Genomic DNA, 15827 nt, shown 5'->3' with positions numbered 1-15827 from the left:
TGGTGAGAACAAGACTTTGATTCAAGATACAGCTTTGAATATCCCTTTATTTTATAACAATCAGTTGTGTATTTCTTCAAGGCTCAGCTAGAATGTCCGAACCAATTTCAGATCAAAACCTTCTGTCTTCTCCACATTGCATTTTCATTAAACAGTGAGATTTACAGTTCCTAAAGTAATCAAAACAGAGTATACTGTACCTAACAACATAGTATCTTTTACCATCCACATTTCAAAACACATATCTTAGTATTTGTTCAAGTTATTACATTATAAAGAATCTAGTAATCAGAGACACTGTATTTTTCAGTCTGATAAATTATAGCAAGAAAATGTGATAATGGCATTTCTTTGGGAATGTGAGTACTGGAAAATTGTCACTCACTGCAGGTGACTGTCGTTCATCATTAAGGGCGGTTGTAGGCATAAGGGATCTGGGAAATGGTCATGAAAGGTATCCATCATTGTCTAAGCTAACCAGAATACTCCATGGGCAATAACTTGACCTGTATAATTTTTGTCTTTGAAAGCAGATTCAAAGACAGTAAAACTTTCTGTTGTCAAAGTAGTCAAATGAATTTTCAAAACCCCCTAAAGCAAACAGCTGGGGTATTGAGAAGATCACAGGATGCTGCTATTTGATTTGTAAAAGAATTTGGATTAGAGAGCTGCTTTGACAAAGCATGGATCTGAGCAGAAGCAGGGTATTGGCTATCCTTTACTGGTATTGAGCCTGTGAGGCATCAGGATTGTGTAGAAATCAAAATGTTTTCTCTTGTCTCCCAGACCAGGAGGTATAGTAGAACAGTGTGCATGTCCCTTCTTAAATGAAAGTGCAAAAAATCAGTACATTATTTAGGCTGATGACCAATGCCAAAAATAGGCAAAAGACAACACTTCAGCAAAATATGACACTATCCCACTGAAGTCAGGGCTTTGATAATTTCTAGTTATGGTTTACAGTGTCTTATTGTACTGGGTCTGGCTGGAATGGAGTTAGTTTTCTTCATAGCAGCCCTTATGGTGCTATGTTTTGCATTTGTGCCTAAACTGGTGTTGGTAACACACCAGCGTTTTGGCTATTGCTAAGCAGTACTTACAGTGTCAAGGCTTTCTCTTTTTCCTGTTCTGCCCTACCCCCCGCCCTGCAATGAGTAGGCTGAGGGTGAGCAAGAAGCTGGGAGGGGATGTGATCTGAACAGCTGAGCCAAACTGACCAGAGAGTTATTCAATGTCATATAGTGTTATGTCCAGCAATAAAAACTGAGGGGAAGGATTTTTTGGGAGGTAGCCATTGCTACCAGACTGACAGAGCATCAGTCTACTTGTGGGAGGTGGTGAGTAATTGCCTTTGCATTGCCTTTTCTTTTTTTTTCCCCTTTCTTTTCACTTCACTTCTTAAACTTCTTTATCTTGACCCACAAGTGTTCTCACTTTCTCTCTTCCTATGCTCTCCCCCATCCTGCTGGAGGAGGGAGAGCGTGAGCGAGTAGCTGTGTGGTACTTAGCTGTTGGCCAGGGTCAACACACCACAATAAGGTAAAAAACCCTCCGAATTATTTGACTCTTTCTAAATGCAAATATTAGAGGTACGTAGCAGTCCATTAATTAAATTAATTGTAACAATTTTAATAACAGCAACTTTAAAGATACAAAGCACACTGTGTAATTTCTGTGGTTTAAGTTTCCTTTGTGGAAGGTTTACTTAAAATTTTTAGTTTTATTCCACCAAAAAACCCTTGGAATAAAACTCACCTTTTGGTGAGAATGGTTAAAATTTGCTTTTAAAGTCAGGGTGCAGGTATAATACATGCATATATTATAATACAGACATGCATAATTAATTTCTACGCAGCTGGGGCACACGACTGGTGGTTATTGTTTTGTAGATGTATACAGAGCATGCAGAAAAAAGATCAGATTGAGCTTGCAATGACTGCATGACAAAATCTTTGCAGCCAAATAGCCTTGAGAAAATGGAAAAAACAACTCTATGGAGTCCAATAAAATTATCATAAACTACAGCAGGCAGTATATGTACAAAAATAATCAGGAGAACTAAGAGCAAGTCTAAGGGATAAATAGCTAACCATGAATAAAAGCCAAAATATCCTGAGCATATGCAAAAGCAGGCAATAGGCTAGAGAGTTGGCTCATTGCATCGTTAAGGGACCAATACTACAGAATTAAGACATTCGGATATCTTGCTGAAGAGCCAAATGAATTAATTTTGTAGCATTGTACATCTTAGAAATGTTTGGGAGATACCAACTCTGGATCTAATCTCTTCTGGCAATAAAGTACAGTTAGTACCTGAGATATAGTGAAACTAAACTGTAGAAAATTCAAAATGGATAAAATTACATTTTTTACTCCGTAATACATAATAATAATTCATTGCCATAAAAAGTTATGGAGAGTAAGATTGTGGTAATATGTTTAAAAAGCAAAAGGGTGGTTATTAGTGTATATATAATATGAATAGCTGTAGTAACAGAAGTGCTATTAGAACTTAATGTCTTTGAAGTTCTTGGATAAGTTAGCCACTGAAAATGTTGGAGTGGAAGTGGATTGATGCATAACCAATTTTCTGGTTGCTTAAATCTTTCTCTGAAGCAGTGGTGTTAACCATTTTGAAGGATATTGGGCAAAATGTGACATTGCCTCTATTAGGATTTTAAAAATCAACAATATACAATACATCTAAAAGATAATTTAGTTAAGACATTGTAGTTGACAAAAAGCAGTCATTAATAGAAAAACATCAAACTGAAAAGCTTTCAGTGAATTTTCACTGGGTTTCAACTCTGCCTTTTAATTATTTTCATCAGTCATACTGAAATAAATATAAACTTGTTTATGAAAAAATACAGTGTCTGCTGCAAGGGATTGGTAGAATAGTAATGAGTCAGACCAGTCCTAAGGAGTGAGTTAAATGACTTCAAAAGCTGAATATATTCTAAATAACTTGTTTTAATTAAGCCAAATACTGGACAAATCTGTGTAGTGGGGAGTAATATCTTGGAAAACACTGACTTTGAAAGTTATTTACTACTCCTGGTGAAAAAGCACTTTGAGACAGTGTGGCTAAGATGATTTATGTTTCAATTTAATGTACAAAAGGACCTGAAGAGGTCATTTTGACTGTCAAACAAATTGATGAGACTGATGCTACAATAATACGCACAACTTTGTGTCCATGTTTTTAAGTCTGAATGTCTTTAAGGAAAAGTTGAAAATTTGGAAAGGGAAGAGAGAAGAGTTAATATTGGAGGTTGGAGCTGAAGTCCTTATAAAGGCACCATCTGGGCTTAGTTAATGTAGTATGTCAAAAAGAAGATAGAGAATTTAGGCTTAAAAAGCCTGATTTTTTTATTTTTTATTTTTTTTATGTGTACAGAATTCTGTCTATTAAGGTATACTTCTAAATTTTGTAGGGGCAGAAGTGATAAATGGAATAAAGGAAGAAATAAGAGAAACAACGAGCTGGAAGCTGAAGGCAGATGCTTCTAGAGGTTAATTAACATATGGAGTTAGTCTACTGAGGGAAGTTGTTCCCTATCCTGGTGCATTTGACACAAGTCTGGGGCCTTTGCAGGAATATGCTATAATAAAAGGTGTTATTGATTTCTAAACATGGGTAACAGAGTGGAATTCAATGTCTGCTGATAGATGATTGAATGGTTTCTTCTATTCTTAGAGAGGAGCTTTTAATCTGCTATGACAAATTGAATTCCCCATAATTATAAAACAAGGGTTGACAGAGTATTTGTTGTAGTATCTTTGAAGTTATATCACCACATTTGTTTTTAAGTGGAACAGCCTTCTTTCATTTCCCTGTAAAATTCACCTAAAAAGATATAAGAATGACTTTAATGTTCCACCTTGCAAAATGTAACTTGATTTCTGTAGAAGTTTTCTAGTTCTCTACTTCTTTGAGTAGAAAACTATGGACAATAAGTAGCAGTGTCTCTGCTTAGAAGAAGCGGCTGCTGACATGAGGACTGATTAAAGTTTTCAAATTTTTGCCAACTACTGATAAGGAGAAGATACAGCATATATTTCAATCTTCTGGTAGTCTAATAGTATAAATGACACTTAAATTCAGTACTAGACTCTGAAAAAGAAGTGTCAGAATAGGTGGTCTAGAAATCTTGGATACATTATATTTTACTTCAGCTTTTTATTGATGTTTTAATTAGTTTCTTGCAAGAAAACTTATGCTTTTAGCATATGCTGAAAACTTAATTTCACCTCTTCCAATTATTTAGCTTTATACACCTCAGCCTTGAATCTTGCTTCCTTTTCCTTTTGCCACCCTTTCAGGGTTGTCTGAAGCATAAAATTAGGATGGAGCATCTTTGTAATGTTACCTATCAGTAATCACAAAAAGATATCATATCTCAAAAATGAGATCATCTAACTTGTTTAAGGTTTACATAAATTTGTTTCTCAATAAGTGCATAACTGTAACTCCTTCTATCCTTCTGAAATTAAATTGTCGGGTTCTTCCACTTACCTCAAATGCATTTCCCTCTTTTCACCCATAACTTTCTTCTCTCATTCAAACATTTGCCCTACCAGTTGCTTTCCTTGTGTTTGCTGTCTGGTCCTTTTCCATTTTTCATCCCCAGAACGAACATCTTGGGCTTTTTGTTAGGCAGGCTCAGATAGCAGAGGGCTATTAGGAAAACAATGGAAAGACAGTTATTTTCTAGTAAAGGGATGTATTCTTACAATGCCAAGTAGCTGATCCACTTTCTGTTCTCCACCTCCTTGTCCTCTTGTTTGTGTCTTAACTGCTGGCAAATGAAGAAAGTGAACCCTGCCTGCCTTCCTGACAGAAGCCTTTTGTTCCCTTCAGCTCTAGAGAAAAAAAAATGGTCAGTAAAGCACCTGCCAAAAAGGGGGCTCAACTGAGAAAAGACTATAGGTTTGAGCAAGTGGTAGAGCACCAGAGAACAAAATAATCCCTTCTGAAATTTCTATTTTGAAATTCATATTAATTGCCTATGAATGTGTTCTGTTGATGGAATTGATTTGGTTCCACAAAAGGTCATCCATGCGACTTAGTAGTTGCTTTCCTTCACTGTGTAATTTGGTATTTTTGCTTGTTCTTAAAACCTATGAATCTCATTTGGACTGAAAGCTATGCTTGAAGAAATGTGTTGTGCTATAGATATAGATCCAGACTTCAGATGGTGGTCTGAAGTTTACTGAGTATTCCCAGTTTCTACCTAATTGAAAACAAATGAGGACAGTTGTTGCATCACTCCATCTTATGATGGAAGAGAAGATGCATTTTCTATCCTGCCTAGAATAAACAGAATAACCGGAGACATTTTTTTGAAGTTGTGGGTCACTGGAACTGATATGCATGTAACTTTTGATGGTCATGACTATATATTGAATTTCTACATATCTCAAATTCCTTCTAAACAGAAAATTTGATATTAACATCCCTCAGGTCTTGCTGCCTGATGTGGAGGTAAGAATATTTTGAACCTGCTCTTTCCAACAACCTACTGCCTTGCCTTTGTCGTAATCTAGACCGTTTGTCATGTTAGTTATTAGTACTGCTTGTGTTAGAAATGAAATAGCTTGGAAGCTCATCTACTATGCTCAGATATTTCTTTGAGATGAAGGACAAAGAACACAGTTGTGGGTGCACTAGGAATGCTTTATTTAACCAAAGATAATTGTTAGAATGTGAACTTAATATCTTGAAAACCAAGTGATCAAATAATTTCAGTGGTGTAGCTCTTATGTCTTGCCTATAAGCCCTCCTTTGATTTCTTTTTGACATATTTCTTCATACAGGCTCTGTTTTTCCTCAGACTGGCTAGTGCTCCCTTCTGTCTCTCTTTCTCCAACCTTTCCTTTGCACTCCAGGATTTCCTCTTGTTTTCTTTTAGTTCCTGTATTTTGTTGAAGATATTGCAACAGTTGCAGACAGGGAAAACATATTGACAGCCTTTATGATCTTTCATGGTATTCTTAAAATCCTGTCTTGTAATGAAATATTCAGGAGTCTTGTTCTCCACTCTGCAGGACGGCTTGTCTTCCATTAGATGTTGCAATGATTCCTAAGCAATTTAAAAAAAAAAAAAGAAAAAGAAAAAAAAAGAGTGTAAGAGAAGTATCCTCTAGAGGATAAAGGAGATCTGGCAGATAGCATTCCTGTATTCACTTATTGCTTTTGAGAATGATCAAATTGCACATTTTGGAGGTATTCCACTTTTTTCATATTTGCAACATCTTTAAAAGTCTGTATTTAGTATATGGATTATGTGATTATCTGTTATCTGAAAAGCAACTGAAAGTTCAACAGCAATGGGTTGGCTGATGTAACACTAATGTGGCTTTTGCTGTACCTGTAGCAATATTTTCTTCCTAGCTTAAATAGTGAAATCCATTTTGGCTTATGCTCTTTCGGTGGCTCAGTAGCAGGAGTTTTCCAAAGATAGCATTTACCTCTCATGTTCAAGATGAACTGATTATTTCTCTCCCTTGTAATACGGGGACTATGTGTTGGAGGAAATGTTGACTCTTGGATAATTAATATGAAGTCACACACATGGTGTTAGAAAATATTTGTTTTTAATAACTAGTCTTCAGGTTTTACATACAAAGTAAATTCTGGTGGTTCCTTGCCTTGCTTTAGCTTACAGGTGTAGTATTTTATAGATATTTTTTCCCAAGTATGTGTGTGTGTGTACATATTTATATATTTTTATAGATTAAGATAGTGTATGTGTATGTACACACATGCACACAAATATTTTAAAACATAACTTTGCTTTGTTAATGCTGTTGCACCAGCAAATACAGATACTTAACTTCAGTTATGTAAGTAATTTAATCTAAAAGGTCATTTTTTTGAAGAAATGCTTATCAAGGCTACATATACTTACTTTTCATTCTGAAATGGAAAATTGCTTAATAATAGTAATAATAGCAATAATAATATAATGAAAAGGAAAAGCAAAAGCCGTACATGCAAGAAAGCAAAACAATGGATTCATTAACTCCTTCCCATGGGCAGTCAGATGTTCAGCCATCTCCAGGAAAGCAGGGCTCCATCATGTGTAACCGTTACTTGGGAGAACAGACACCATTACTCTGAATGTTCCCCCCTTCCTTCTTCTTCCCCCACCTTTATAGGTTAAGCATGACTTCATATGGTGTGGAATATCCCTTTGGTCAGTTGGGGTTGGCTGTCTTGGCTGTGCCCCCTCCCCTCCCAGCTTCTTGTGCCCCGGCAGAGCATGGGAAGCTGAAAAAGTCCTTGACTAGTGTAAGCACTACTTAGGGACACCTAGCCGCTGCTTAACAACAACTAAAACATCAATGTGCCATCAGCACTATTCTCATACCAAATCCAAAACACAGCCACTATACCAGCTACAGTGAAGAAAAGTAACTCTATGCCAGCCAAAGCCAAAACATGAGTAAATACCACACGCATGTAGAAGGTGTAGTACGCATCTTAGGTGTGCTAACAAGGCTGTATTTGAGATTGATACTTCCACGGGAAACTAGATTTTCATGCACCCTGTTCTTCCTTCTCAAAAGTATTACCTCAGGTGAAATTGTCCCCTCTGCTCTGTCACTAAATAATTTCTTTTGCATTACAAAAGCCCATAAATATATTTTCAATGCTCACACATCTGTTTTCTTGATACCAGCAACATTCTGCAGGACTACAAGGTTTTCATTTCTCAAAGCTAACAAAAAACTGTTTTAGGAGTTACATGGACAACATCCAAAGTAGTTTCAGTATGAAAGGGAGTATGCTGAGCAGCCAGTACTTATGACCGCGCTTCTTTTTGCTAACTGTTCATGCAATAAACTTATATAGGTCACAAGGTGGCACCTTGATAACATTTGTGTATTACACTGTTGACAGTTAATTCCTCATTTGAAATATGTAAGTGGGACTTTACGATACATAGATGTGGTGTTGGACTTTTGTATAGGTGGAAATTTTTATCCATATAATTTTTTCTCTTTCCACCTGTCTCTTGATCTATTTTTGTATTTTATCTAGGTTACCATATTCATTGGAGGCATTAGAAAAAATAGAACAGTTGGTTTTGTTAATCAAGATCTTTGTAGCTGTTTAATACCACTATTTATGAGATACCAGAATGCCTGAGGAAAAAGATTATTCATCAAATACGTTTTGGAATTGTTTGCTATAGCTCTGGGTCTGAATAAAACATGCTTCCTGCAGAACTCAGTCATCTTTCAGTTCTGAATTGTTTCCCTGCACAAATTCTGATATGATTTTACTGTTAATAGAATAACTCCAGTAGAGATAGAGTCTAAAAATATTCTTGATTATGGAAGTTGCAATATTTTAGACCAAGTAGTTTGTTCATATTAAGCTAGTACTTGCACAAAAGTTAAAGTGACTAAGAATGGCCTTGTCTATAAGGGTGCAATTTTGGCCCTGCTGAAGAGGTTTGCTCCATTTGTTATCTGAGTTTTCTTTGAGCAATTCCAGGAGGCTTGTTCCAGAATGCTTTATACAGTACCTCCAAAGGCCACTCACTGCAAACTGAGCAACTGCATAACAAAAGTCATCTGCAGAACAAAACTGGGCAGCTGCAATTTAGAAGTCCCCTCTCTTGGAGGCAAGTTACCAGTGGGAAGTACATGAGAATGCTGGTTTGAAAATATAGTTCCTTCGACCTTCCTACATTTAATCTGCCTAGTTTGAAAATGCTAGGATATTTAGCATTAAGCCTCACACTTAATGTTAAGTGCTGTGGTAGAGAGAATATGCAGATTATATTGCTGTCCTGCTACTTCACCAAACCTTCAACAAACAACAAAAGTAGTGTGAGTTGTAGCCCTATTGTCTACATTAGATTCAATCTTGAAATGTTGTAACCTGAGTTACAGGTTGAATTCAGTGGGTTGAATTCTAATAGCTTTCAGAGTACTGATTTACACTTCTATAAAGAACAGGAACTGATCTCAAAAAGCATGCTTCTTATTATAATAAGAGGGTATATTCTAGCGCAGAAGATATATATGATGGATGTTTGCCTGTGCATGCACAACTGTATTCTTTCTCCCTGCCGAGACTGATATATATACACACACACACGCACACATATATATATGAAATCAGTTGCGATCTTTTTTTGGCAATTCTGACAGACTGTACTACTTCTCTGCTTTTGCACTTTTAAAGAATACAGACAGAAGGTGCAAATAGGCTTCCATTTTGTAGCCACCATTCTGTGCCTCCTTTTCAGATGTTCCTCCTCTTGTCCCCTCCTCCACATGGCAGTTCATTGCAGGTGCATCACTGCAGGGGAGACACAATAAAAGCGTATCTATTTGGAAAATTATCTCCTGGAAATTGAAATTAGCATATTTGTTAATGTTGCAAGTTAATCATGCAGAAGCTCAGAATCAGAGAATTAGGGCTCCCAAAATTACAGTAATTTTCCTTTTCAGGACATGATAGGATTGTGTCCACCTGGCTGAATATTTGCCTTTACTTTTTTTCCAAAGAATATGCCCATCTCATCATGATGAAGGTGCTCTGGCCACAGTAGAGTTCACCAGACAAAGCCAAAAAATACTTGGTGCTTAATTCCAACTTGTTTTTCAGCATGGTTTAGGCTGGCAGCAACCCCAGCTAAAATGTAGAGAAGAGGTACAACTCAAAGCAAAGCAGAAGAAAACATGGAAATGTAACAACAGAGATTGTATTAGGCACCAAAAGTCGCAGATATAGAAGGAAATGAAACGCTATATTTATGAATTATGGGAACAGTGCATTCAGCAATGTGTCCTTCTCTTCCATCAGGACCAGACTAGTTCAGATGACCATTCATCAAATCAGCTTGGCTGTCAGTGTAACAACTCTTTTTTGTTCCTTTTGGGGTCTGTAGGGTAACGGATAGGAAGGCAGCACCATTGTTTCCTGTTTCTTTATGCTTGTGCACTATTTGTGTACTTCTGACTAGAGAAAGGAAAATAGCCAACTATTCTGTCCTAGAAAATTAATTCTTTTTATTGAAAGTTTAACAGTGCTTTTATAATCTGAGTAGGTGCCTGTACCAGTCACTGAAAGTGTTACATTCCAAAATAAGTATATACTCAGTTGAGTTTCTGTTATGGCTAAATGCCTACCCATTTTCACACTAGTAAAAACCACAAGTGGTGTTTTGGCATCAGCTAACACTTCAGCAGCAACTAGGGTGTTTTTTTCCTAGCTGTTGTGATGGCTATTATTGTTTGTTATGCTAGCAGCAGTACCTTGGAAACCCAATCGAAAGTTAAGCCCTGTTGTTCCAGACACCTTACGGACTAATAGTAAGGACAACCCCCCCCCAGATTCTCACTACCTTTGACAGCTTGTGGTCTGGTTTTAAAGCTGAATGCAATGAGTAGAAAAAAGAGACAAATAGGTTTGGGAAGGTAAGATTATAAATCAGGTCTATATATAAATCAGGTCTACAGCAGAGGTCTTAGTTAATTGGCTTTCTAGCTACAATACTTAGTTGCTAAATGCCTCTTGGACTCTTGCTTCCCTAAATTTACCCTTAAAACAGAGAGCGGCTGTGATGCACATCTGTTCTAAAATTCTTATCTGTTACTACACATGAGGTGGTGTTGCATGGTCTGGCATTTATACTTTTAGAGGATTTTCTGTTATTTTGATATGAGTGATAAGAAAGCTTAACGGATTTTTGTAATGGTATGAGACTGGATATTCTTGCATTAAATAGAGGGTTAAAATGGTTAGGAAATGCTTTGTATATTTCAGTATTAGTTATATGTTAATTCAAGAGGCTGGCTTACCTTCTTTGTATCTTGTATAGGCATTACAGATACCTAAATTAATACTTCATATGATAGATTTATAATGTCTATCATAAATAGTTATGCAGTCTATAGGTAACAATTTTCAAAATCTTGATTCCCAAATTTTAGGACTTATGCTCTGTTTCTCTGTACCTGATATCAACTATATGAATTGGAAAGTGGCAAAAATCTTTTCTATAATACAAAGGATAGTCTGGATGAATTTGGAAGTACAACTTAATTGTGAACATAATTGTGCTTCTTGAAGTTAATTGCAATCATAACTCAAGCAAGACAGCTTCTAACAATTGGGTCAGATTTTTAATTTTATTATCTAAATTATTAATGAGAATATTTCCATAAGCTTTCTCCATAAAAATTGACTTCATAACAGAGAGGTCAGCTGGTCTTGTCTTCTAGCCTTTATGATTATCAGTGGTAATCAGAAACTGTTTTCTCATAAATGTGTGCTTCTTTTATGCCTCCTGACATACATACCAAATGTAGGTGGTGAATGACTTACAAGTTTATGAAGCAAAAATTAATTATATAGGTTCTAGTTAAAATTAAATTAGACTATGCATGTAGGATTAAGGAACATGAAGAGTTAAATCACAAGTATTCACAGGAATAGTGTTTAGCTTTTTATTTTTTTTCTTGAGTGATTTAATACCTTGGGAATCTTGAAAACCATATTGAGTCAATTATGGAAATCCCAGTGCAGGGTACTTTTCACAGTGTGGCTGCAGTCAGAAAGAATGGTGTGATGTGTAAAGAAGACAAGCAGATCAGTACAAGAATGCATAATGCTGTTGTACAAATCAGTAGTGGTTCCACATCTGATAGACAGCCATGTTGAACACAATATATCTTGAGACTGATACAGGGATAATGTAAGAGGACTTGAGGCAAGTGGTGAGGGTGATTATGACTATAAAGTTTTTTATAAGCGGAGACTGAGAGGTTGAGATTGTTTATGCAGAAGATAGATTGGAAACTTCTATAACCTGCCTCCTAAAGCAAGATTTAAGAACATATCCAGTACCATCAAATAGAATAAATTCAAAACAGATAAATAAAGTTTTTGACTTTTACCTGAAACACAAAGGAATGACAGGATTCAAGGGCAAAAAGATGATTCAGAAAGATATTTGACACCTTTCTCAATGAGACTTTTAAACAATGAACATATCGTATTTTTTTTTAGAAAAGACAAATAATTTTTAAAAGAAGTGCCTGAAGCAAACATCTTTTAATAAAATGGTTTATTTTATCTTCTTGTGATGTATCTTGGCTGGCCAGCATTAGAAATATTGAGTTAGAGCCAGGATGTTGGACAAAATGGACAATTATTTTTATTCAGAATGACAGTTTCTTTTCCTATTGCAATCTGAATTAATTTGTTATCATTCCTCTCTGCTCCGTTTGTCAAGAAAAAAGAATGAATGGCAACTTTGATTTTCCCCTCTGCCCCCAGAAAGTAGCTGTCATAGTCCTGTTTTGGAGATTCAAAGGGGCAAATATTTTGAAGCATCTTTCACTCACATTTAATGCTTATAATCTATGAACAGGTCTGGGACCATGGCAAATATCTCATTCTATGCTCCTTTTCTGGCATTTCACTACACTGATAAATGAGAGATTTTATATTTCACAATTTCAGGGATGGTCAGCTGGAAACTCTTACAGGATCTGTTTTATTCTAAAAAAAATCATCCCTTGAAAATTGTTCTGCTTCCAAGTGTCTCAATTTCTGTGTTAAGTCAACTATTGAAAGCTTTACCATAATAATTCAAAGAGCTTAATACATTAATAAGATTTTACTTTAAAAAACTCTTCTTTTACTAAGATTGTCTTCCCCTACTAGTCCAATTTATAGAAAAACATCAGGTTCCAAACCCAAATTATAACCAGTCTTGACTGAGGCACGTGAATGTTGAACGAGGATCTGAATTTTGTAGATACATTTTCTCTCTCCAAAGAGATGCAAAATCCTAAATCTGATCTGTGTTAGCTGTCAAATTAGCAAGACATGGCTGTGATTAGAACTGCTTAAAGACAGAATTTCTGTTCTATGGGATTTTCCAGGGAAAAAAGAAATGTCATTCAGTTGTGGAGTTAAAAGAATAAATACTGATTTTTTTTTTCCCCAGGAATAAAACAAAAACTAATTACTTAGAGTTAATTGGAATCTGCTAGAGCCAGAGAATATTACGGTTGGAAGACCGGGTCAAGTAAAAGAAGGTGCCTTGTCCAGTCTGGTTTTGAGGTTTGGTTGTCACCCTCACAGTGAAATTTCTTTTGCTGTTGTATAAAGTCAGAATTTCCCACATTCCAGCTGTGCCTGTTGCTTCTTGTTCTTTCCCTGAGCAGAGGCTTTGCTCCCTGGTGATACTGGGGTATCTGAGTGCTGCTTGAGAGCTGCTCCTGCTGCCAGGAGGTTCTCCTCATCCCCAGTGCCTGACCTCAGACGCCTTCTCACAGGGCAGGTGTGCACATGTGTGTGTGTTAACAAGCACTATTGGTCAGTGTTTCACCCCTGAGGGACGGCCCTAATAACCAACTGCTCCTCATTTGGACCCAGTACTGCTGTTCACAGCCCGCAGTGTGGTGCCTGGCAGTCTGGCCAGTGGTCCTTGCAGTCCTCCTCACCCCATTTGCTCTAAGGACACTGTGGGACACCATGTCACAGGCTTTGTTAAGTCAAAGTAAACAGCACCCACTGCTCTTCCTTCATTCTCCAAACCAGTCCTGTATTCATGGTGAGCTCTAAGGTGGCCTGGTTCAACCTTACCAAGTCCCTGTTGTCTATTCCCAGTCATTTCTTGTTATTTCATATCCTGTGTGTTGTTTTATGGAGGATTTGGTCTGTAACCTTCCCAGGGACTGAAGGATGATTAACCTGTATTTACCTGGATCTTCCTTTTTGCTCTTCTTGGAGGTAGGTGTTTATCTTTTTCAAGAAGCCATCCTTGAGAAATCCACACAATGTACGCTGTGTCACCTTGAAGCCCTATCTCAGCTAACTTCCTCCTTTCGTGTAGGCCCAAACCCTAAAAGCCACAATCTCCCACAATGTGTCTATTTGATTATAACTTTTCACGGCAAAATACACATAAGTTTTTAATATAAGAAAACATATGTTTATAATTCACAATCCAGTTGTGTAGAGTACAGAATTTGAGCTGTTTTTCTCAATGGCCACTCTGTCAGAAGTTCAACTTCTTTTTCTGGTTATTCACCCCCAATTTGTCCCACAGTTACCTCTTTTGGGATTAAACCTCTAGTAAACCAGAAAAAAACCCTATGCTAAGGGAAGGACATTTAGTTTGAGGTTGTTTGAAAGTTCTCACACAAGTAGTTTTTAAAATGTAATATGGAAATGTGCTTAGGGTGGTCTCAATGTATAGAAGGGAAGGTAGTAAGATCATAAAATATAGTATGTCTTTGATCACTATGATAAACAGGCTATGCAGTCTTGCTACAGTGCAAAGACACTGCTATTCTATAAGGAAGAAAAGAGGCTGAAGTACCTTCAGTCTGGCAAGGCCTCAAGTAAGAGAAGCTGGTAACAGCCTGCACATACCTAGAAGGCATTAGGGTCTAAAATGGAGGCAAAGTGTTTGGTGTGTTTACAAGTGTCATAACAAAGAACAATAAAAGGAAATTAAGGGAACGTCTGTCAGGAAAATGTCTGCTTGGTGAGATGTTAATAAGCTGTGGACACACTCCCATTGGAATGTTAGGGACAGCCCATGAGCTGGGGTTATGAAAAATGCATTGACTAACGTGTTAGACAATTTTATCAGTCCCATATGAGCAGAGAAATGAAGGGAATGCTTTTATAAGAATCCATGTCTCTAGCATCTATGGTGCTCTGTTACATACTCTGAAGATGTCCCACTGAAATCCCTGTGGAAAAGTTGCCACTGATTTCAGTCAAGGTGGATCAAGATCTTAGTGCTAATATAGGCCACGTTTGTCACAGTAATTTGTCTAGGAGCAAAGGTGCCAATGCACAAGGAATGGTTGTACCAGTCTGAGGACCACAGGAAAATAGGTGTTCGGTATTCCTTTAGCTGTGTATGGGGAGCTATAGAGAGAATGTTAGCTGAATATCTGTTTTCCCTTATAGGAAGAGTTAATTAGTTATACTGGGGGGGATTTTACTATTCCATACAGGAGAACATTGTAGGTTTATGTAGTTTTGTTTTTTCTATCAAAAAGACTATTATGTTCTATATTTCAAAATGTAACACATGAAAATTTAATTTGATCTTCCTTATTTATCAAGAGAGCTTTTTTTTTCATCTCATTCAGATATCTCACTTACAGGGGCCTCAAGTGTGCGTGGAGCCCATCTTGTTCTTGTACAGATTGTTGCCCTTCTAATGAAGAGGTTCCATCACACTAGGCGAGACTGGAGCGGAAGTCTGTCAAATGTGCTGCTGCCTGTCCTCTTTTTTGCACTGGCAATGGCCTTGTTTAGTGTGAAGCCACTGGCTATTGATTATCCTTCTCTCAAGCTGACACCAAGAATTCATGACAATGCAGAATCCTTCTTTAGGTAAAGGGCTCATCTATTATCATCAATATCTTGAGTTCTGGTCCTTTACCCTTGAGTTCTCATATTTTAAAGACTATTTGCATTCTAGGAAGAATAATAGGTTACTTTTTATAATAACTGTTAATTTTTAAAATGTTTAGTACATTTTTATGGATTATTATGAGGGAGAGATAAAATTTCAAGAACATTGTGCAAAGGATTTTCTGGAGGAAAGGGCAAAGACTTTGGAGCAGTTTGGACTGGATAATCTGTTTCAATACCAGTCATGGCCATTTATATGTAAATGCACAAGTGTATTTAAGCAAGTCTTTGCATGCTTCATTTTAACTAATTGCTTAGGTCTGAAGCCATTTTGTTAAAATAATTTTCAAGTTTGAAGGTATCAGTATTAACAAAGCCTGGTGCCCTTCTTACTCAACCTCCAGTTTCT

At 36.8% G+C, this 15827-nt stretch overlaps 1 protein-coding gene across 1 annotated transcript in view; it reads left to right on the top strand.

The window, feature by feature from the left end:
* ABCA13 (ATP binding cassette subfamily A member 13) overlaps positions 1–15827 on the top strand; it is a 207958-nt gene that overhangs the window by 111678 nt on the left and 80453 nt on the right. The window contains exon 42 of the mRNA XM_064441788.1: positions 15151–15397. Within this exon, the coding sequence (XP_064297858.1) occupies positions 15151–15397 (247 nt within the window). The remainder of the gene's footprint in view (positions 1–15150; positions 15398–15827) is intronic.

Source organism: Phalacrocorax carbo, chromosome 2, assembly GCF_963921805.1.
Source record: "Phalacrocorax carbo chromosome 2, bPhaCar2.1, whole genome shotgun sequence".
NCBI classification, from domain to species: Eukaryota; Metazoa; Chordata; class Aves; order Suliformes; family Phalacrocoracidae; genus Phalacrocorax; species Phalacrocorax carbo.
Note: the sequence above shows the minus strand (reverse complement) of the source record. Positions and strands in the feature narration are given on the sequence as shown.